Source organism: Myxocyprinus asiaticus, chromosome 2, assembly GCF_019703515.2.
Source record: "Myxocyprinus asiaticus isolate MX2 ecotype Aquarium Trade chromosome 2, UBuf_Myxa_2, whole genome shotgun sequence".
In the NCBI taxonomy this organism is placed as follows: domain Eukaryota; kingdom Metazoa; phylum Chordata; class Actinopteri; order Cypriniformes; family Catostomidae; genus Myxocyprinus; species Myxocyprinus asiaticus.
Window position 1 is genome coordinate 61,491,086 of NC_059345.1, and position 25,008 is coordinate 61,516,093.

At 38.9% G+C, this 25,008-nt stretch overlaps 1 protein-coding gene across 7 annotated transcripts in view; it reads left to right on the forward strand.

The window, feature by feature from the left end:
- arhgef11 (Rho guanine nucleotide exchange factor (GEF) 11) overlaps window positions 1–25,008 on the forward strand; it is a 121,359-nt gene that overhangs the window by 24,174 nt on the left and 72,177 nt on the right. For all 7 annotated transcript variants that reach the window (XR_007899297.1, XM_051718289.1, XM_051718296.1 and 4 more), the window contains 10 exons: window positions 96–194; window positions 280–329; window positions 9,904–9,961; window positions 10,042–10,235; window positions 20,572–20,643; window positions 20,734–20,841; window positions 23,776–23,824; window positions 23,920–23,957; window positions 24,214–24,303; window positions 24,382–24,444. Coding sequence is in view for 6 of the 7 variants with exons in the window: in XM_051718289.1 (XP_051574249.1) it covers window positions 96–194; window positions 280–329; window positions 9,904–9,961; window positions 10,042–10,235; window positions 20,572–20,643; window positions 20,734–20,841; window positions 23,776–23,824; window positions 23,920–23,957; window positions 24,214–24,303; window positions 24,382–24,444 (821 nt within the window). In the remaining variant the exon portion in view is untranslated. The remainder of the gene's footprint in view (window positions 1–95; window positions 195–279; window positions 330–9,903; window positions 9,962–10,041; window positions 10,236–20,571; window positions 20,644–20,733; window positions 20,842–23,775; window positions 23,825–23,919; window positions 23,958–24,213; window positions 24,304–24,381; window positions 24,445–25,008) is intronic.

Sequence of the window (25,008 nt, forward strand, 5' to 3'; positions counted from 1 at the left end):
GTGAATGAAGTGTGTTGTTCTGGTCTTTATAAAATATATAACTATTACCCAACCACTTCATTGTTTACTTCACTCAATCTGTCTCTTACGGACAGGTCTGGTCCAAAGATGTGTAGTTGTGCAGAGGGACAATTTGGGGTTTGGCTTCACTGTGTGTGGGGAGCGGATCAAACTAGTGCAGAATGTGCGGCCAGGTAATACACACTATGCATCAACTCTGTTGTAAAACAATATTAAATAATTATCATTATTAAGCCTTCTTTCTTCTTTGCCTTACAGGTGGAGCAGCGATCAAGGCTGGGGTTCATGAAGGAGACAGAATCATTAAGGTATTCTCAATTGGTTAGAACCACGTCTCAGGAAAAGGTTTCAAAAATGGAAAGCATTTTTGCATCACTGTTACTCTCGTTTTTTGTCTATTTTTATTACAAAAATGTAACATGCACAGAATGGCACTTGTGTTGGTTGCATTGTAAGAGATGCAAAGAATGATATCTTCTCGCCGAAGGTGATTTCTGTATGCAAAAGCAGCAATAAGAAATGTATAATGCTACAATAACTATATCATAAGACACTGTAATTAATAGAGGAAAGCTAGGCTAGATTCCTTAAATATAGACCATTTCAAGGACGTAAATAATAACAATGGAATTTAGGCCCCAATATACTTCCGTAGAAGTTCTTACTCATTCTTCGTTCAGGGGTAAATAGAAGTTTGAAAACATTCAGACACCGGCCACACTGCTGTGTGAGGCGATTAGAGGAGCATTTAAATATGAGGACGCTCAGTAAAACCTTAACAAATGTGCAATTACAATGTGTTATCAGTGACTTAATGCCTCATTCTATGTGTAGAGTTCACTCTAGATCAGTAAAAAGTTGTATTAACCACTCGATGATGATTTAAATTAATATTTGCAGTAGAAAATGTTTAATTTGTCGTTTACATTCTGAATTCATGACGCTAATGTAGTACCATGCTATACGCGGCCAGAATATGTGCCTATTACACTGTTATATATCATGACACTGATACTCTGCGAAAAGAGCGTTAATATTCAGAATACAGAGTAGATTAGATTTTTTTTATTTTTTTTTTTTAATCGCATGACATGGAAAATATCTCTATGCGAACGATCATACAGATGTTGGTAAATTTGAACCAGCTTACTAATAACTCTGTATGCAGGTGTGTTCATCTTGAATACTGACTGAAAACATAAAGTAGTAGGTGGAGCTTCAGGTCACACCTACCAATGACATAGACCAATGGCAGTAAGAAGGTGTTTAGCAGCCGGTAAGAATTATTCCTAAAAGTTCGCCAAGGCGAGATGTTACGAACCACCGAATCGAATGCAAAAACTTCCTTTTTGGCCAGATTTTGTTCTAAATCATGTCATACCCGTTCATTCTTTGATTCCGTATGAAGTACACTACCGGTCAAAAGTTTCAAAAGTTTTGAAACACTTCTTTTATTATTTTTTTTTTTCTTCACATTTTAGAATAATAGTAAAGTCATCAAAACTATGGAATAACATAAATGGAACTATGGGAATTATGTTGTGACTAAACAAAATCCAAAATAAATCAAAACTGTGTTATATTTTAGCATCTTCAAAGTAGTCACCCTTTGCCTAGAATTTGCAGACATGTACTCTTGATATTTTCTTAACCAACTTCTTGAGGTATCACCCTGGGATGCTTTTTAAACAGTACTGAAGGAGTTCCCATCTATGTTGGGCACTTATTGGCTGCTTTATTATTTGGTCCATGTCATCAATTTCAAAAACTTTTTTTAAATTACATTTAGTTTTGTAATGAAATACATTAATATGGTGGCACAATTATATTTTTGTCTACAAAACTAATTTCAAACATTTAAGCATACGCCTTCAGATCAAAATATTTTTAACATCATGAGAAACATTTCAGTCAAGTGTTTCAAAACTTTTGACCGGTAGTGTATATCTGGGCCTTTAGAATGCTACTGCGCATGTCTGGCTCAGAAGCATTTCCAGTAGCGGCAACCCAGAATTGTCAAAAAAATTTACAAGCACGTCCTTTTAGAGTCTAGCTAAAACGGGACAAATTAGATATTTGCAAAAACTGAAAATAAACAATAAGGTGTCATAACTGAATCCTTTTAAATAAGACTCAAGAGTCAATACATTTTCTCAAAGAACATCAAACATTTACCTGAAGTGACTTATCCAGATGTGCTGTTGATACTGAGCGCGTCTACGCGAGAGAAGCGATGAAATTGAAATTGTATCGTAGTTTAAACGCTCACAATAATTTCCTCAGCGGGGAGATTGGGAATGTTGGATCACTCCTGTTATAATCAATCAAGCCATTCTATAAAGCTGTCTGAATATGTAACTTTTACATTTATTGCTAGGGCTGCTAGAATCACCACAGAGTGCCACCGGTGGTTATGCACGTGGCATAAACATATCAACTTACATAAAAGACTTTACAAAAACTTGAAATCGATTCCTGAAATAATGTCATTTAATGAGAATGAAGTATTAGATCTTTAGTATCTGTGTTAATTCTTTATCACAGGTGTATTCATTTTCAGTTTTTTAGAGTCTTCTTGATTTTGCACTACCGTTAAACCACATTTTTATGGTAACGGTATATTCACAAGCTACGCATTTTGCGTACAACTCAAGCCAAACGCACACCACGACTAGGTGTAACAACTACACATCCATTCGTCCCCGACTGAAGTAACAATTTCGAAATTCAAAGTTTATTGGTGATATGTCAACAAACAATTGAAGATCAAAAGAGAATGAATGAACGAGTGTTTTCGTTCACAGCCACATGTCTGCTTACCAATCACATTTAAGTTAAGTTCTATTCATGGTTAAACTGTTTTATGGAGAAATAATAATAATGTTTAATTTATATAGTGCCTTTCCAGAGCTCAAGGACACTTTACAATCTCAGGAATAAACAGAAAACATTAATCAGTGTCAGACAAGACAAATAGAGCAACACAAACATCAACATATAGAACAAAACAGACATCAACAATTTCAGTTTCATGAGCAGTAAGCAACCAGAGATCAACAATTTTCAGGAACGGAGAAGAAATACAATGAGAACAGATTTTTTAAGACGAGAGTTGAAGACAGAGATAGTAGTGTCACAGAGGTTCTGAGGGAGTGAATTCCTGAGTTTAGGAGCAATGACTGCAAATGACTTTCCACCCATAGTGGAGAGATGGAAATGTGGTACAACAAGTAAATCAGTATCAAAGGATCTGAGAGTGCATGTTGGGGTATAAGGATGGAGAAGTTCAGACTGATATGAAGGGGCAAGACCATTAAGGGCTTTATAGTTCAGATAGAGGATTTTGTACTGTATACAGGATGATACGGATAGCCAGTGTAGCTTATGTAAAATGGTGACACATGTAATGTGTGAATTCCTTGAAGTGTGAGTGAAAACTCTAGTTGCTGAGTTTTGAATGTACTGAAGTCTACTGATTGTTTTGGATGGTAAACCGATTAAAAGGGAATTGCAGTAGTCAATACGTGTGGTAATGAACACATGCACTAAAGTCTCAGCATCCTTACGATTTATGATGTGACGGAGGCGTGCTATGTTACGCAGATGCTAGAATGCAACTTTAAGAGCTGGATCAAAAATGACACCAAGGTTGTGTACTGATAACAAATAATGCATTTTATGGAGATACAAAAGCAATATTAACCTAATATATAATTATCGGGGAAGAAGGCAATGAACTGACTTTGGTCAGATGATTGTGATTATGACGATTAATTGTCTGTTTTAGGGCTTTTATAAATTGTCATATTTCTTAAGGTGTATGTGTCTTTCATACACCTTAAGTTTTTTTTTATTTAACGTCAGATATATAAATCAAATAATAAAACGTGGATATATGATTCCCTTTTAAGGCTTTAAAATTTATGAATGACAGGAAAACATTTTTAAATATCAAAATATTTCTAAATAATAAAATATCTCTCCTTTTGGTCAACTCTTGGTCCATTTTACATTTCCACTTGTTTTTTTTTTACCCCGGCCAACTTGAATAGCTATTATATTATTTTTTATGCAAGAGTAAAATATTTCTGTCCTAAATTCTTTTACTTTATTTTAAGTCTCTTCGATTAAACCCACAAGCCTTTCACATGAAGGCCTTTTGTGTTTCTTCATTCTATCATCTCGGGTGTGACACAGGGCTCCTCTGTGTCATTGCGTGTCATTAACACTGCATGTATTAACACTGCGGTCTCGCAGTGACCAGGATTCAGGAACATTTGCCATTGCATGATCTTTTTGTTTTTTTTGTTTTTTTCAGTTGCATCCACGTCTGAGACCGTCAATCCGCGCATCTTATCACGTGGCTTGTTGAGCACGTTACCACATGTGACTCTACCCTCCCTAGCAACTGATTTGGCCAATTTGGTTGCTTAAGAGACCTGGCACTCAGCACGCCCTGGATTCGAAGTCGCAACTCCAGGGGTGGTAGTCAGCATCAATACTCGCTGAGCTACCCAGGCCCAATAAAAGTGAAATCACCGCTTTATGTTCACTGTCAAAATTTAAGATAAGTTTATACCTCATTTATATTTATGCAGGAGTTTGGCGTGAGTTTCTGCAGACGACGCACGCATCAGAGCGATTTGAGAAGTGGTTAAACTTCACGCGCAATTCATGAGCTGCTCTGAGTGACATCCTCAGTGCGGGTCAGTGAGAAGCTCGGAGTGAGATATATATTTGCATAAAAATCCCTTATTTGGACATGAAAATGTGATTGGAATTTTACGTGCACAATAATCAGACGATTATTTAATAATTGTGACAGGCTTAATCTTATGTAGGTTCGCAGGTTGAACTCGGCAGGATAAACATTTTTTATTTCAAAATGCACTTCCTTCCCCTTCAGTCTCGCATGCTCCACTCCATGTCTGTTGCGAGCAGGCTTGTGTATATGAACGGTCACATTGGGTATTATTTTGTAATGATAATCGATTCTTAAATTCTGTATCTATGCATCGACATTTCTGTGATAGATCTATGCACCGCGATGCATCGTTGCATTTTTATGCCCCTAATCGAGATATATTTTATTTTTTTTATTTTTTTTATTTTTTTTTTAAATACATTTTTGGACTTCGTAATCTTTAATCAAAATGTAATAACTTGCTCTTCCGCTGATATGACTGACTTCTCTCTGCTGAGGTATGTGCGAGACCGTAGCCAATAGTTAAAGGTTTTTAGTCAGTTTTAACCCCGCCCCTTCAAGAGCATGTCATGTACACAAACTTGCCGCAGAGATGCTGAAGAAGTATTTTTGTCCGTTTCCCTCCTAAAACCCTGTTTAATTCCCCAAACTTCCTTGGTTATGGGCCTGCTGGCTTCAATTTGTATGTTTCAAAGGAGGAATAACAGCAAATTCACTGTTGTGTTTGAGTGCATCATTCAGATGTGGAGAAAATTGCTGGAGTTTATAATTTATTAATCCAGGCATTTTTTGGAGGTGACCTGGGATGTTTCTTTATTGTTTTTATTTAGTTTATTGTTTCAAAACGTTGAAATATTTTTTTGTTTTTTTTTTATTATATTTTTTCTCTCTCTTGTTTCTCATATATACCGCATTGTACTTGCACAGTGGCTTCAGCCTCGTCTTAAGCAACGCGGCAATGTGCTGTGTGCGTTTGTGGGCTGGTTATTAATTTTGTCAGTTAGATCATCGTTCGGTTTTCAAGTAAGTGGAAAAGCATGCCGGGATTGAGATCGGTTCTCAGTTTCCCCAGTAACCGGCTCTGACATGAGCATGATGTAGAAGGGTTATGTGTGTGTGTGGCTGTAAACAAAATCCTGTTGGCTATATTTTTAAAAAAGTGCTGAGTTGTTCGACATGTCCCGCCCACTCGTCAAGGCTATACAGTAATATACAGTACATATGAAATAATGTACAAAGACAAAACACCATAAGCAGACTTGAAAAAACAGACTGGGTTTATGTTTGCAGTACAAAGGGTTCATGAACTGCAACTGTATGATTTTCAGTGGTGTGTATCAGCTTCACGTCCAATGCCATTGTTTGCTAGTTGATTAGCGCCACCAACGCACTGAATTGAGCAGCTGCAGTGACTCTGGAAAAGGACAAAAAGCTCTTATCTCATGGGTCAGTAAGTTTTCATTGCAATCTAAAGAAGAAAAAAATCGGACCACTCTCCGTGGACTTGGTGAGAGGGAGGGAAGGGACAGTTGTGGAACTGCACACACAAACCTGATACTAGCCGCTTTAAAGCTCCTTGTACTAGACACTTACCAGGTGGCTATAATTACGTAGTAGATGGAGCGAAAATCATTTAACTTTTAAAGAGCATAAACATTACTCTGCAATATTAACTCTAAAAATAGGATACTAAGTTTTGCCTTCCAAAACATAATATCCTGTCCACTGCAAACGTTTCACATCAAATCTGAAGAAGCATTTAGAGGTGTGCTTGCATGTTTTCTTAACATTGCAAATCTTACCAATTCCTGACAAAAACATTTTAATTATTATTTGAATTATCACTCTGTCTAGGGCTGCACAATTAATCGAATATATAATCGAGATTAGTTACAGCTGGCACAATTAACTAATCATCAAAAGTGTCAATTATAGCAGTTCATGTAGGTCTACTCATGTTGTCAATTTTCTGTTTCATTTTCTATTTAACATATGTTTTTGCAGTGGTTGATCATTTTAACCAATCAGAGACATGTCCATTGCTCGCTTCTGTGTATGATTCTGGCTGAGTGAAGCCATTCCAGACAGCGCATTTCATCTGCCGGGCTTTCAGCTGTTCAGAGTGGATCGCATCGTGGAGTTTACGGGGAAAATGAGAGGCAGTGGAACATGCTTTTACATCAATGAAAGTTGGTGTACAGATGTAACAACATTAAAGAGGATGTGCTGTCCTAATTTGGAAGTGCTCTTTATTAACTGTAAGCCTTTCTACTCGCCGTGGGAGTTTTCCTCGTTTATTCTGGCGAGTGTGTATATCGCGCCAAACGTGTGTGAACACAGTGCTGCAACAGCTGGCTGATCAAATCACAGACACAGGACAACAATACCCGAACTCAGTTATTATTATTCTTGGGGATTTTAACAAAGCAAATCTCACACGTGAACTGCCCAAATAAAAACAGCACATTACATACCCCACCAGAGACAGGAACATACTGGATCATTGCTACACAACAATAAAGGATGCATATCGCTCTGTCCCTAGAGCAGCTTTGGGGCTCTCTGATCACTGTCTGGTTCATCTTCTTCCAACCTACAGGCAGAAATTAAAATCAACCAAGCCAGTTGTAAAGACTGTAAAGAGATGGACCAATGAAGCAGAGCGGGAACTACAAGCCTGCTTTGATTGCACAGATTGGAGTGTTTTTGAGGCTGCAGTCACAGACCTGGACGAGCTCACCGATACTGTTACATCATATATCAGTTTCTGTGAGGATATGTGCATTCCTACTAGGACTTATTTAAAGTTCAACAATGACAAACCGTGGTTTACAGCAGAGCTCAGGCAGCTTCGACAGGCCAAAGAGGATGCTTACAGGGGTGGGAATAAAGTCTTGTACAATCAGGCCAGGAACACACTGAACAAGGAAATCAGAGTGGCTAAAAGTAGATACTCTGAGAAGCTGAAAAACAAGTTTTCAGCTAACGACCCTGCATCAGTGTGGAGTGGCATGAAACAACTCCCAACCCTGTGGTGGACCAACAACTGGCTGACGACCTGAATGTGTTCTACTGTAGATTTGAAAGGCCCACACCCACTCTGACCTTCACTTCACACAAACACCAACACCTCCTGCAACCCCCCTCCTCCCCCCTCCTGGTACTCAACCTGCACTTAAGATCTGTGAAGATGATGTGAGCCGCGACTTTCGGAAACAAAAGACAAGGAAAGCTTCAGGCCCAGATGGCTTCTCACCAGCATGTCTTCAATCCTGTGCTAACCAGCTGGTCTTCAATAGATCACTGGAGCAGTGTGAAGTCCCATGCTGCTTCAAACGCTCAGTCATTATTCCTGTCCCAAAGAAACCAAAAATCACAGGACTTAATGACTACAGACCTGTCGCCCTGACGTCTGTGGTCATGAAATCATTTGAGAGACTGGTGTTGGCCCACCTGAAGAACATAACTGGACCCTTTCTAGATCCCCTTCAACTTGCTTATGGAGCAAACAGGTCTGTGGATGATGCAGTCAACATGGGATTGCATTATATCCTGCAACATCTGGACAGACCAGGGACATATGCAAGGATCCTTTTTGTGGACTTCAGTTCGGCTTTCAACACCATCATCCCAGCTATACTCCAGAAAAAATTACACCAACTCTCTGTTCCCATGTCTATCTGTCAGTGGATTACCAGCTTTCTTACGGACAGGCAGCAGCTTGAGACAGGGGAAACTCACTTCCAGCACCTGTACAATCAGCACTGGTGCCCCCAAGGGATGTGTGCTCTCCCCACTACTCTTCTCCCTCTACACCAATGACTGCATCGCCAAGGACCCCTCTGTCAATCTCCTGAAGTTTGCAGACGACACCACTGTCATCGGCCTCATCCGATGACATATACAAAGATGCGACTTATCACCGTTTTTGTTTTTCTCTGAACAACACGATTTTGACCAGGTGCAGCTTGTAGTCAGGTGCGACTTTATTTCTGGAAAATATGGTAGTCTTGATATATAAAACATAAAAAGTAAAAAATGTGTTTTGGATGTGTAGCATGCATATCATGCAATTGTCATCCAATTGATCCACCTAAAATAAGTATTTTAATGTAAATTAAATTAAGCAAAATTAATTGCAATTACAATATCAAGGGAAATAATCGACAGTTATGATTTTTGTCATAATCGTGCAGCCCTAACTCTGTGTCATTTAACCATGTGTCGCTATGTCTTTGGAAGGGTTTTGCACATCAAACGCATCAAAATGCACAAATACACATCATTTCATATTCACAATGTTATCCACAAAAAAATGCAAAACTGTTTTAATTAGTATGTTAAAGTTAGTTTTAGTTTCACTCATTGATGAACTTTCGCTTTTGTAATGACTTTTGAGGCTGTTTTTTTTGTCATGTTAATTCACAAATATGAATCTATTAGCACACATGATGTTTGTTATCCTGATATTGCCAGAGTAATGCTACGTTTGTTTAACGTATGTTTTCATATTTTGATTCATTACGTTTTCTTAAATGCATTTAAGCAACATTGTGTCAAAATGTATAGATTATCCTACTCCACATGAACCATGCACCAGACCCCATTTTCATGTATGCACAGATGTGTTTACTTGGTGTGCACTGTGCATATCAGGTTTGGAAACAGCATTCACACCAACCAAACAAATCAAACTCTGATGTCAAATAGACTCGGGTCTGCATTAAAGGGATAGTTCACCCACAAATGAAAATTCTCATCATTTGCTCACCCTCATGCTATACTAGATGACTTTCTTTCTTCAGCTGAACTCAAATGAAGATTTTTAGAAGAATATCTCAACTCTGTAGGTCCATACAATGCAAGTGAGTGGTGGCCAGAACTTTGATGGTCCAAAACGCATATAAAGGCAGCAAAAAAGTATCTAATACGACTCCAGTTGTTTAATCCATATCTTCAGAAGCAATTTAATAAGTGTGGGTAAGAAACAGATCAATATTGAAGTCCATTTTTTACTATAAATCTCAGCTTTCTCTAACACTTGTTGAGAGAATTTTCATTTTTGGGTGAACTATCCCTTTTAAAGCTCAGGTGTAAATACACTGTTGCTTTGTTTATGCTATTGACGCAATGATTAAAACATAAAAAAAAATTTTTGTTATCTGTTTGTCTCTCAGGTCAATGGTTCATTGGTTTCTTCCATGTCTCATCAGGAGGTGGTAAAAATGATCAAATGTGAGCATCATAGTTTACAATTTTTTAAAAAGGTTATAACGGCAGTCCATCAGTGATCACATTTTCTATTTCTCTTTTAGCTGGGACATATGTGGCATTGACTCTGCAGGGCCCACCTCCTTTAGCTGCATCTGTCCCTCTTCAGCCCCTCCCTACTGACCTCTTGCCCAATCACAGAACAGCATTGGGAGTTGAAGCACTGCCTCCTCCACTGACGCCACCCACAGGAAGCAGCACCCCCACACAGAGAATCACAGGACCCAAACCATTACAGGTATATCATGTTTTTAAAGGACACAAGACATGCGCAATTTAAATTAATACGTTTTTCTATGTAAACATGCACTAGACGGAGGTCTTTGCGCCATGATCGTCATGTTATTAACGGAATAGTTCACCCAAAAATGATCATCATTTACTCATCTTTATACCATCTCAAACTCGTATGACTCTTTCTTCTGCATAAGAAATTTGGCTTATGATTAATTGTCAAACAAATAATTATAATTATGCTGATTAATTGACATACAAATTGTTATAATGCTTAAGGGGTATTTGTGTTATTTAAACAAACAACATGGTAACTAACAGAGATATTTGTTTTGTTATTAACATTTTATTGATTCCAAGACAGACTTAAATTCATTTTAACCACAAAATTATAGATTAGGAATCAACTTATAACCCTTTATAACCCCCCCCCCCCCCCAATATACAAATATAAAATAACTAAATACCCACATGACACACATATAGAAATACACAAGTACATAAATAAAGACAAAGTTCAACATATAGGGGGAAAAAAATAAAACAATTGTCTCCCTCCACTGCCCCACACTAGGACCTCTCCAAATGAGACAAATAACTGCCCCATTTTCTGCCATAACTCGACAGGTTCCCCAGCCATCTGGTAGTCATCTCCTTGAAAGCTGCCACTTTACCCAACTTGGTGCACCACTCACAAAAAAAGGGTGCATCAGTTGACTTCCATCCCCTAAGGATTAGCTGTCTGCCAATCACGCTGGTTAGGACCCAGCTTTTCATGTATTTATCTCCTATATTCAGGACTCCTCCATCACCCAAAATACAAAGTCGGGGGCAAAATGAAAACTGAGTGTCCAGTACGTCACACACAAAATGCTGGATCCTCAACAAAAATATCTGAAACTTAATACAACCTCAAAAAACATGGGTTGTGTCCCCGTCTTCTGACTGGCATCGCCAGCAGGTGGGTGAGTCTTTAAAACCAAGCCTATACAATGTAGAGGGGGTCCAGTAGAACCGATGCAAAATCTTAAATTGCATCAGATGGATCCTTGCATCTCTAGATGCAGACCTGATGCTTTTTAGGATCCTAGCCCACTCTCCCTCCTCCAATACCAAGTTTAAATCTTTCTCCCATAATCTCTTGAGAGAAGACGAAGCTCCATCCCCCAGACTCTGAATTAACAGGGAGTAATACACAGAAGCTTCATGACCTTTCCCATAAGCAGTAATCACCATTTCCAAAGTATCTGCCGCTTTAGGGGGGTGTACACCACTCCCAAAAACAGTACAGAGCAGGTAGCGCAGCTGTAAAAACCTAAAGAATTGGGATCTAGGAATTTTTAAATGTTGAACCAAATTATCAAAAGATCTCAGTACTCCACTCTCATATAGGACACCGAGTGTAGTAACCCCCCTCCCAGTCCACTCTGACCAACAGAAAGGGGACTTATTAATATGTAATTTAGGGTTCAGCCATATGCTTGAGGCAACATTTAAATAAATGTCCGAATTAAACACTTTGGACACTTTAGCCAAACCATGTGCAAATGCGAAATAATGGGGTGTGACTTAACTTCTCCGGTTAGTTTGATTGAAAAGCTTTGCAATAGCGAAATAGGGGCAAGAACTTGTTGTTCAATAAGAAACCAGGGAGGGGCCCTCTCAGGTGGAAGCGACCAGTGAGCCAAATGTCTAAAACTGAATGCATAATAATAAAACAAATCTTGGGTAAGCCTAGCCCACCCTTGTCAATCGGCCTATGTAACTTATTGAAATGTAACCTGGGACGTTTTCCATTCCAAATAAAGGACACTATGATATCAAATTGTTTGAAATAAGAGAGGGGAACATCTACAGGGAGAGACTGTAGCAGGTAGTTGAATTTTGGAATACAATTCATTTTAATAACATTAACCTTCCCAATCATAGATAAATGTAATGAAGCCCACCTGCCCACATCGCTCAAACCTTTTTATTAAAGGGTCAAAATGAACTAAATCACATAAATTTGCTGGGAATAAAATGCCCAAAAACTTAATGCCATGTTTGAGCCAATGAAAGGTGCCCGGTTGAAAAGCCGTTACTGGGCAGTACGCTGTCAGCGCCAAAGCTTTGGATTTAGACCAATTAACTCTGTATCCCGAAAATTTAGAAAAGGAATTAATAATTCTGTGGAGGCAAGGCATAGATCTAGTAGGGTCGGAGACGAATAATAAAATATCATCTGCGTAAATCAGAAGCTTATGTGCCACACCTCCTTCCACCACCCCTGGAAAATCACCATCCTTTCTTATCGTGGCTGCAAATGGTTCCAGGGCAAGACAGAACAGTAATGGCGAAAGAGAGCAACCCTGCCGGGTGCCCCTATTCAGAGTAAAATAATCTGAAATTAATCCATTTGTTGTACCGCTGCTGCCGGGTGTCTATAAAGTAAATTAATCCATCCAATAAAAGTATTCCCGAACCCATATATTTCCAAAATCTTAAAAAGATAATCCCATTCTACCATATCAAATGCCTTTTTGGTGTCAAGTGAGATGGCAGCGACCATAGCCTGATCATTCACTACTGACCACATGATATGGTCCCCCCGCGGACGGCGGTCTTCTCTCGACCCCTCCGCGTTCCCGGGGGACGGCAGGGCACTCCTCCGCCCCCGGCAGCGGCTCCCTCGCTCCAGGCGGTCGGGGAGTCCCGTCCCCACTTGCCTCGCGGACGGCGGCCGTTCCCCACTTCCGGGTGGTCGGGCTACTCCGTCCCCCGTCGGACGGCAGCGGCGCTCCCCGGGGTGGACAGCAGTGTCGAGGACCCTGCGACGGGAATCCCTCCTCCTTCCCGGGTTTCGGCACCAGTGTAAACGGGGTTTAGTGGAAAGGAGGAGGCGAGAACCGGCTTGACAACTTAAATAACAATTTATTAAACAAAATCACAACCAAAAACACACAACTAAAAACACACAGTACAGCTGCCTGCAATTCTCTCTCTCTCGAACTATCGTCCCCGGCCGCCTTTATCCCTCGCGCCCCCCCATCAGGCTGATTGGGGACCGGGTGTGTCTCATTCCAGCCCGGCCCCGCCCTCCTCGGCTCTACAAAGATCTAAAAAATTCAGCTGCAAAGCCATCTGGCCCTGGAGCCTTGCCTGTAGGTAAGGCCTTAATTACCTTGTCAATCTCCAAGGTTATTTGAGAATCAAGAGAATTTTTTTGCTCAGTCATCATTTTAGGGAGTTCTAATGGTTCCACAAAGTTCCTAATATCTTCATCATTGGATGAAGATGTGGAACTATAGAGATCAAGATAGAATTCTTTAAAAGCATTATTAATGTCAGTGGCCGAGGAAAAATTTCACCACCAGCCGATTTCAATGAGGGAATGGTAGAAAAAGACTCTCTCTGTTTTATATATCTAGCCAAAAGTCTGCTTCGTCTCCCGACTCAAAATATGACTGTCTTGCCCTGAATAACCAAAACTCCACTTTCCGCAACAAAATAGTATTTCAAATGGGTCAGTTCTCTGAGGCCATTAGATGACATTTGGCACTTCAGCTCTGCCTCGACACTTTTAATATTCTCTTCCAATTCCACGAGTTCTCGTGCTTTGGATTTTTTGATGAATGAGGCATACTGTATGATCCGACCCCTAAGGACCACCTTAAGTGCCTCCCAAGCCATGCCTACGGAGGATAATCAGGACCAGTTTGTCTCCATATAAACATTGATTTCAGTCTTTAACATTTGTTGAAAATCAGGATTTTGCAAAAGGGACACATTAAGGCGGCAACTATATGATTTCTTTTTCTCCGTATGTGGCAACACCTCAAAACTCACCAGGGCGTGATCTGAGACTAAGATGTTTCCAATTGAGCAATCAACAACAGATGAAATGAGGGACTTTGATATATATAAAAAAAACTATTCTAGAATAAATCTTATGGACTGATGAAAAAAATTTATAGTCCCTACCAGATGGGTTCAAAAGTCTCCAAATATCTGTAAGACCAAGATTTTTACACATCCTGTGAAGCGTCAATGTTGCTCTTGGGGGCTTGCACACTTTTGCTTCACTATGATCAAAGACTGAGTCCATCAAAAGATTAAAGTCTCCTCCCAATATTACATCATGAGGGGTGCTAGCGGCTTGCAACATCCCTTCAAGATCTATAAAGCCCTGATCATCAACGTTAGGTGCGTAAATAATAGCCAAAATCAACCATTGCCCCTGAATTTCTGCGAAAACAATAAACTTCCTGATTTATCTTTAATCTGTTTGAGAAATTTGAATTGTAAATGTTTATTTATCAATATAATGACCCTGCTCTTACTTGAGCCAGTGCTAAAGCTTCCTGTGGGGAAAGATGCATTTCTTGAAGAAACACTATATCATATTTCTTACATTTAAGAAAAGAAATAACTTTCCTTCATTTTATGGGATGCCCCAACCCATTCACATTCCATGTAGAGAGAGACAATCCACTCATATTAACATTTGACTTTTTGATATAATAGAAAAAATAAATTGTGTGTCAAAAACAAGATTATACATGCCACATTCCAACATTAGTGCAACAATCAAACCCGGAACTTCCCCCTGAACAAAACAAACAGAAAAAAGAAAAACGTGCAAATTAATCCCGTGCACGACAGCGCCAACCGGCGTCAATCCCTCTAAACTCAAAAGGTCCATATACGCATACGAGAACCCCCGTGACAACTTTGCCGAAGTGCTTCTGCACAAATTTTGTAAGGCAACACCACATAACAGAAAATACTTTGTAAAACAGACCCCAGCCAATAGGCAGAATAAACACAAAGAACATGTAGATTAATTCACAAAACTGTCTTGAAGGTGTGCTCCTCCACAAAACAATCTCCAGCTGATATAAAGATATAAATATAAAGTTTCCTCGGACAGATAAACAATTGTTCAGTGAGCCAGCTGTTATGAGTGCAGCAGATGATGTAATCATTCTAATGTCCCTTAAAAATACTCCACAAAACAAACTCCAGCCAACAGGAGGCATAAGCACAAAGAACGATCAGATTCATCCACAGCTGATCCGAAGGAGTGTTATTCCACAAAACAAGCTCCAGCCGCCAGGCTGAACCAACGCAAAAAAAACACAAAAAACAAAACAGACGCCCCGGTTTCTCGAATGGTCAAGTGTGTATTGAGCGAATCAAATTCACTCGGAGGCTGCATAAAAAAAAATAAATAAAAAGAAATACACCGAGACTTACTCAGTCCGTCAACTTTATAAAAGACATCCTTTGTGTAGGCGTGAAAATATTTTGCAGTCATTCTTAGTGTCCATTCTCAATCTGGCCGGGAACTTCAGTGTAAAAGCGATCATCCGTCCATGCAAAAACAAACTCCAGCTGCTAGATGGAGCCAATGCAAAAAGAAACAAAAATGGCGCCCAGCTTCCTCAGACAGCCAGAGTAAGCACAGCGAGTAAAACCCCAAATGGCTTACTCACCCATTGTAAGAGAGTGCTTGCTTTGGACACGTAAATACTCTGTGACCATCCTTTGTTTCTATTCTCAGTTTTGCCGGAAACAACAGTGCAAAATCAATCTTCCGTTGATGTAAGAGTTTCTTACATTTCCTTGAATCGATCGCATTTCTCTCGACGCATTCGCAAAGTCCGGGAACAAGAAAATATTGTGATTCTTCCAAGAAAGCTTTCTCTTGCTCCTCGCATGGCGCAACATGAGATCTTTATCGGATGATCTCAGAAATTTGGCCAGAATTGATCAGGGCCTGTCTCCCTCTGCAGATCTGCGAGCAGGGACTCTGAGCTCGCTTGATTTCCAGTTTATGGCTTGTTATATCGAGCAGACTCGGGAAGAGCTCGTCTTGGAATTTCACCATATCTCGGCCTTCTTCATGCTCAGGTATTCCAACAATTCGTATGTTATTCCTTCGGCTCCTATTTTCCAAATCTTCAAGTTTTTCCAAAAGATTTTCCACAACAATTTTGGACATGGGCGGATTAGCGTATAATTCCCTTTCCGAAGACTCCAGATAATCGATTCATTTCTCAACTTCTGTCACTCTTGTGACCAACTCAGAGAATTGTATTCCATCGCCGTAATCGATCGACATATTACAGTGAGATCCTCCAAGTCAGCAACAACCTTTGAGTCCCCGGTCTGCAGGCCTAGAGGTTTCATCTTGAGTACATAAGTGTCTTTTAATGTCTCCAGAGCCAGAGGATTTTGACTTCTTTGCCATGTTTACCTCAAAGAACAAATACGTACTGGGTGTATCGAATCTCACCGGATTATAACATGAAAATAATAAAAAAAAACAGCAAAGTGCGCAGAGCTCGTGATTCACACGTCTGCTTCTCGCATGGCGTCACGTCGGATTCACTAACGGAGATTTAACAAATAAAAGAAAGAAATAAGAGGCTCACCCTCATGCCATCCCAGATGTGTATGAATTTCTTTCTACTGCTAAACACAAACAAAGATTTTTAGAAGAATAGCTCTGTAGGTCCATAAAATACAAGTCAACTGGCTCCAAAACCTTGAAGGTCCAGAAAGCACAAAGGCAGCAAAGAAGTGATCCATACAACTCCTGTGGTTAAATCCATATCTTCAGAAGCAACATTATAGGTGTGGGTGAAAAACAGATTAATATTTAAGTCCTTTTTCTTACTATAAATTCTCTTTACTTCCCAGTAGATGGCGATATGCATGAAAAATGTTAATTGCCAAAAACAGAAGAATGTGAAAGTGGAGATTTATAGTAAAAAAGGACATAAATATTGATGTGTCTCACCCATAACTATCATATCACTTTTGAAGATATGAATTTAACTACTGGAGTCATATGGATTACTTTTATGCTGCCTTCATAAGCTTTTTGGACCTTCAAAGTTCTGGTCACCATTCACTTGCATTGCATGGACCTGCAAAGTTGAGATGTTTTTCTAAAAATCTTTGTGTTCAGCAGAAGAAAGTCATACACATCTGGGATGGCATGATGGTGAGTAAATGAAAGAAGTTTCATTTTTGGGTGAACTATCTCTTTAAAGCATTAAAGAGACAAAACTTCTTACAGAGGGCTTTACTGTGTTGACTATTATTCACTTGTAAGCACAGCAAGCTATAACCAAGCAAAAACACTCAAAGTTGTGTCTCCCGTTAAAAGCACCACCTCTAAAAATATTAATGTTAGTAGTTGACCTCACTAAATAACTAGTCAGTTGTTGGATGACAAGCTGATTAGTCGATCACCGTAGCACATCCGTATTAGACAGAATGTTAGTCTCGGTCACAATTCACTTTGAAAGTGAATGATGACTGAGGCTGTCAGTCCCTAATGTTCTGCATAACATCTTGTTTTGGGTTCCAGAGAACAGAATTTCACACGGGTTTGGAACAGTGAGAATGACTATAACTTATGACAAAATATGAATTAATGGGTGAACTATCACTTTAAGGATGATTGACAGATTTGGTGTGGTCTGACAATTAGAAGAAATGACAGGGAATGTTGCCCATTGTAACGAAGTAAAAGTACTTTTTTATTACAAATTTACTTAAGTCTAAGAGTAAAAAGTACCCATCATTAAACCTATTCTTAAAGGTGTACTCAGTGATTCTAATCCAATACACTTTTTGTCAAATTCTGCAAATATCTCCTCACAGTCTGCTAGCTGTCCGTTCTGTGGGTGGGCTGAAAAAAATCTAGTATTTGTACACAGCACTGGCTCTGTAAATGGGACAAAAACAAAGTGGATCGGACCGATCCAAACAACACTACTCCAGCCAATCAGCAACAGGGGGTGTTTCTTGCACATGCACAGGATGGGGGGTGGGGGCAGAGCAAGAGGGAAATTCATTAGAAGAGCGACGGCAAATCTGGCTGATGTGAACTTTCTAAACTCTGAGGACAAATGGCTGAGAAACAGACCAAGAGAAAAAGGTCTAAACTAAACGAATATAAACTAAAGAAGGATTTTGATAAGTCAAGGGATAGGAGTGTATTGAAACCAAACATTAATCAAATATAAGTCAAGGGCTAGGAGTGTATTGAAACCAAACATTAATCAAATATTCAGTTTGATAAGTCAAGGGCTAGGAGTGTATTGAAACCAAACATTAATCAAATATTCAAACATTTATGGAAAAAATGTATAAATATTTTCTAATTTAAAAATGTATCAAACATATAACTATACATAGCCTACTGACATTGAGCTTCTAAAATAATAATGAATAGACTGAAGTGTTAGCTACTTTTTAGAAATTAGCCTACTGTACTCTGAATTCTTCATATTTTAGAGACTAATTAATTTTCAGTGAAAGGATATTACATTGCGTGTTGCGTGTTTCTTACGGAAACAGTGTATTTCACAACGTAAGTTACCTAACGCAAATTACGCATATTTTGACTAGCGCGTCATTTAGTTCACCTGTTCAGTTGCTTCACTGTGCAGATGTAAGTTGTTATATTACATATATGTTGTGAATATAGGCTACTATAGTGATTAAAATAATGTATAAATAGGATGTGTTTGAATGAGGTATTTACCCCGTTTTGAAGCAGTTCATTTTACCTGTGTTCAACTCACATAGCTCAAGAGAAATCCCCAATTAATATCTTCTTCTATATACAGATTCTATAGATGTTTCTTCTTTTCGTATATTGCACTGTTAGTGTCTTGCAGTACAGTTTTTATCTCATCATATTTTCATCAATAGTATGCTTTAATAAAATAGTTTATCATCATGATGCACCTTTTTCATCTCGTCTTCGTTATCGTTGACGAAATCAAACAACCCTTCGTCAACGAACATTTTAGTCAGTGGTTTCGTTGATGAGATTAACACTGCTCAAAAGTGCTCAAAAAAATAAAAAAATTTGTTCTGCAGACAAGCATCAAGAGTGTGATTCTGGGCCACACCCAAAAACGTATAAAACAATTTTGTGGAGATGGAAATCCATATGACCATAAATTAATTTTGATTCTAGCCCATACGGTTCCAAGGACACAGCACCCCATAGCTCATTGGTGGTGGTTTTGCTGCTGCTAATGTATCGCATGTGCAAACAATGTCAGAAGAACAAAAACAGTCTACACTAGATAATGTCATCAAAGGAGTTTCAAGATGTATGTGTGAATGCAAGAGGAAAATCTCTTCAGGAATGTATTCCTTTAAAAAGTTCTCCTTACTCTTCCGGAGAAACAGAACTGTATGTCAGAAAGGGGCTGTATACAGTAGGCTGTATTCACCACCTTTGGTATCAAGAGATCCCCGAATTTTCTACTTCTTAAGTTATTAAACAGTACTGACTGGCATTTTCAAGGCTTTGGATATCTTTTTATATCCTTTTCCATCTTTATAAAGTTCCATTACCTTGTTACGCAGGTCTTTTGACAGTTCTTTTCTGCTCCCCATGGCTCAGTATCGTGCGTGCGTATGTGTATGTATGTATGTGTATATATATATGCACGCACGCACGCTAGATACTGAGTCATGGGGAGCAGAAAATAACTGTATGTGTAATATATATATATATATATATATATATATTTTAAAAATTATATTCAGATAATTAAAATGCATTACATTATTGTGGCAGAGGAGTTAAGCAATGATAAGACAATACAAAAAGTGGCTTTAGAATGTAATGTATTGTTTATTTGCATATCATTGAACATAAGCCAATCACTGACCTACAGTTCACTGTTATCCATTTTGCAATTGGATTTGTCAGTCAGTTGGAGATTTATTATGAGGGCTTGTCTAAGGACCCGTCAATGTACACCTGCGTCAGACGGATGCTTTTGGAGCGTCTCACTTTGGATGCGTAGCGTCAGAGACATACCTATTTTATGTTACTGTGTCAAGTTAAACGTAGTTTAATACTTAGACACATCTTGAGATCCCTAAATTCGGATTTGCGCTCCATCAAGCTGTATTTTGAATGCAAGAATGCGTCCTCGTGTTGTGCTCTCTGCTGAAGGGTTTGTTTGTTCTCTGTATAAGCTGCACATTGCCTATACAGCTTAAGGTATGTTTACTGCCCCCTGGAGAAAACGGGTGGTACTTCAAACTCAAATTGCTCAGGAATGTTCCTTATTACGGTCCGGGGACATGATTAATTGTATTAATGTTCTTAACATGTTATTTTTTATATAATTAATTGCACTGAATTAACGAGTTAAATCGACAGCCCTTCTAAAAACACTTGAACAGCTGAAAAACACTTAAATAATCGTTTGGTGGGACTGTAACAGAATGAGTGTGAAGACTTCAGAAATGTCCAGCATTATCAATACCTTTGTCATTTATGCATTATTGTCTTAATTCATCATTTGCAGGACCCTGAGGTGCAAAAACATGCCACAGAAATCCTCAGAAAGATGTTAGAACAGGAGGAGGCAGAGCTACAGGTAACAATACAGGCTATAAAGTCCACTTTCCATGGGACACCACCCTGTCAACTTTGATTACAAATACATTTTTCTGCAATCACTTTTCAGAACCTACTAGCGGAACAGTTTCGAAATCCTTCCTCTTCCTTAGAAGAGCGAATAGGAAGTGCCAAACGGAGAGCCAATCAAGTCAGAGTAAAAATTCAGCAAGATGTGGTAAGATTTGTCTTTGTGATAATGCATACTTATTGTTCATCTTTTCTTGTTTAATTTTTATTAGTGGTCAAGCATCACTACTGTAATTGCTAAAAAATTTTGAGTTAGAGTTTTGAACATATCCCTTACCTGGCTAAACTTGTAACTCGTCCCGCAGCGTTTGTTATTGATATGTGTGATTCATCAAATCATGCTATTATTTAGCAATCAGACTTATGTAGTCGATAATACGGGTGACAAAATCCCATAAACTCGCATTGAAGGTTGGGATCCAAGTCTATTGTAAAATCATTTAGGAACAAGAACATTTTAATTAAAATGTAAAGTAAGACATAATAATTTTACTCTTGAGTTTGGGGCACCCCTTCAGTGAAAATGGTGAACAGATGTGCCAGGGGTCCGAAGGTTGATCACCCCGTGATGTTGAAAGGACCTCTCCGATAGTCTTTAATATCCCCCCTCCTTTTTTGTTTAAATATAATAAAATATGCTTAGTCTTCATGGCAGTTGTGTTCTGTATAAAATGTGTGTCCTTTTCCCACTGTTATCTTCTGCTCGCTCTGGCCATTAATTATGCATCATTTTTGTTTTTTTGTCAAATCATTCGTTTTTATTTATGTCCTCAACAACAGTAGACTTGTGGCTGAAGGATGAATTGATGAATATGAGAATGTTAATCTGCTTTAAACCATCTGTATATTGATTTAGCTGTGTTGTAAGGGCTGTAAACTACACCTCTACTTCTCGCTCCAAAAATAAAACACTACATACTGTGTATTACACCTGCCTGTTATCTCACAGGTCTTAAAATTTAAATTAAATTATTATGGAAAAATGCAGATAGGGCCATAAATAAATATTGTTACATTTGAATATCTAAAATAAAGGATTTAAATTGCGCATACATAATCTAAATAAGACCACATTCTGACTCGTATGGGAATATACTTGTTCACGTAAAGGTGCTCACTCATTTATTAATATATTCTGTCTGTCACTGACTTGTATTTGCATCACTAAAAATCAAAAAATCAAGTCAGCGCGTACAGGCACACCAGAGTATAAGCAAAAAAAAAACGTTTGTATGCATGCTTGTCAGCTGACATACGCATAAGAACATTTTCACGTCTGATTCTCCCTTTTATAAATCCTGATTTGTTCCTCACTTTTGACGTAAGATCAAATCTGATCGTACGTACGCTTTGTAAACGAGGCACCTGTTTCCAGCTCCGGGTGGCATAATAGTCAAATTCAGCCTAATTTTGGGTGAACCATTGGTATTTCTAACTGACTTGATCATAATGATCTGAGAGATCTATTAGATTTTTATTCAACAAGCATATCTGCAATGTATTGAGGGTCCCAATTGTTTAACCACTCCACAGATTTAATATTGGCAAACTATAGTTTTTGCAAGTCATTTAGGACATCTACTTTGTCCATGACACAAGTCATCTTTCCAACAATTGTTGACAGACAGATTGTTTCACTTTTAATTGACTATATCACAATTCCAGTGTGTCAGAAGTTTACATACTCTAAGTTAACACAGTTAACCTTTAAGCAGATTGGAAAATTCCAGAAAATGATGTCAAGCCTTTAGACAGTTGGCCAATTACCTTCTGATAGGACATGTACTGAATTGGAGGTGTACCTGTGGATGTATTTTAAGGCCTACCTTCAAACTCAGTGCCTCTTTGCTTGACATCATGGGAAAATCAAAAGAAATAAGCCAAGACCTCAGAAAAAAAAATGGTGCACCTCCACAAGTCTGGTTCATTCTTGGGAGCAATTTCCAAATGCCTGAAGGTACCAAGTTCGTCTGTACAAACACGACCACGCAGACATCATACCGCTCAGGAAGGCAACACATTCTGTCTCCTAGAGATGAACGTAGTTTGGTGCGAAAAGTGCAAATCAATCCCAGAACAACAGCAAAGGACCTTGTGAAGATGCTGGAGGAAACAGGTAGACAATTATCTATATCCACAGTAAAACGAGTCCTATATGGACATGACCTGAAAGGCTGCTCAGCAAGGAAGAAGCCACTGCTTCAAAACCACCATAAAAAAGCCAGACTACAGTTTGCAAGTGCACATGGGGACAAAGATCTTACTTTATGGAGAAATGTCCTCTGGTCTAATGAAACAAAAATTGAACTGTTTGGCCATAATGACCATCATTATGTTTTGAGAAAGGGTGAGGCTTGCAAGCCAAAGAACACCATCCCAACCATGAAGCATGTGGGTGGCAGCAGCATGTTGTGGGCAGAACTGAAAAAGCATGTGCGAGCAAGGAGGCCTACAAACCTGACTTGGTTACACCAGTTCTGTGTGGAGGAATGGGCCAAAATTCCAGCAACTTATTGTGAGAAGCTTGTGGAAGACTACCCAAAACATTTGACCCAAGTTAAGCAATATAAAGGCAATGCTACCAAATACTAACAAAGTGTATGTAAACTTCTGACCCACTGGGAATGTGATGAAAGAAATAAAATCTGAAATATATCATTCTTTCTACTATTATCCTGACATTTCACAGTTTAAAAAAAAGTAGTGATTCTAACTGATCTAAGACAGGCAATGTTTTCTTCACTTAAATGTCAGGACATTTTGGCTAAGGTGTATGTAAACTTCTGACTTCAACTGTATGTTCTCTGAAAATGATTTGGGTTGAATTTAATGGAAAATATGCGAGTGGCGCTTTGTGGCGCGGCAGAAATTTGAGCAGCCTCCGGAGTTGTAGCTTGGCGCTGCCGACAGATGCCGAGTGTGTGTACCTTCATTTAAAACAGTTGTTTCAAATTTAAGAGTGCGCCATGTCGTCCACCAGACGTGTCCAGTGTGTGACCCCCCTTAATGGTCTTTTTGGGAAGGCTGTTAAGGAGTCCATTGCAGTAGTCCACTCTAGTGGTAATAAATGTCCCTCTTTCAGCATGGAACACGATCAGAAGCTATTGCCAACTATTTCACTGCTGGAGAAGGTAATTGGGTGTTTTAGTTTCTTAATTAAAATGTGTTTTGAAGACCAAACCTTGATGAAGATTTTACTGCTCTGATAAATGTGATGTTTCGTTAGGTCGGTTATCAGTGGACTCCAGTGAAGGAGATGTTGAGGTGAGTTTTATTCACTTCATTCAAGATCAGATAACTTCTAGAAATGACGCAAGCCCACTTAAGTTTTATGTATATAAATGTTACAGAAAATATTTTGATTGACCAGCCTCAGTACTCAAGGGAGCGCTAGTTACCTTCAAATTTATGGGCACCACTGTAAGCATTTATATTCAAATACTTGTGAAGAGATAGAGAAAAAAAGCACACTACCTTTTCATTTTCCCAATCTTTTCCCTTCCTCCATCTCCCATTTTAGGCATGTGAAAGTCCCTTCTCCTCTCCCTCCACCTTCCTGCAGAATCCTCTGCAACACAGGCAGGGATCCGACATAAACACCTCTGATTTGGTGAGGTTTCAGTTAGAAACCTTAAGTCCACAAACAGGGCCTTTGAGCTATGATTCTGAATGTGTTGTGTTATCTCAGGGAGGAAAGGCCCAGATCATTGGACCAGAAGAAGAGGATGATGATGAGTACACAATCAATGAGGTAAGAGAGGCTACTATCAATTGCTGTGATTGGAATGGATTACTACTTCGTACTGCGTAGTATACACTGTACACTACCTGCTGTTTTTTGTTGTTTGTTTTTTTTCTTTTTTCAAAAATAGTGCGTGAAGCAGTATGCAGCGATTAATTGTTTTAAATAATAGCATGGTAAATTATCACATGACCTCATTACTTTGCCTTCATATCAAGGAAAAGTTCACCCAAAAATGAAAATTCTCATATCATGCCATCTCAGATGTGTATGACTTTCTTTCTTTTGCTGAACACAAAGATTTTCAGAAGAATATCTCAGCTTTGTTGGTCCATGCAATGCAAGTGAATGGGTACCAAATCATTGAAGTTCCTAAAGCATGTAAAGGTAGCATAAAAGTAATCCATTGGACTCCAGTAGTTAAATCGATGTCTTCTGAAGCGATATGACAGGTGTGGGTGAGAAGCGGATAAATATTTAAGTCATATTTAACTAAATCGGCACTTTCACTTTCACATTTTTCTTTTGTCTTTGCTGATGCGCATTATCCGTGCATATTGCCACCTACTGGGC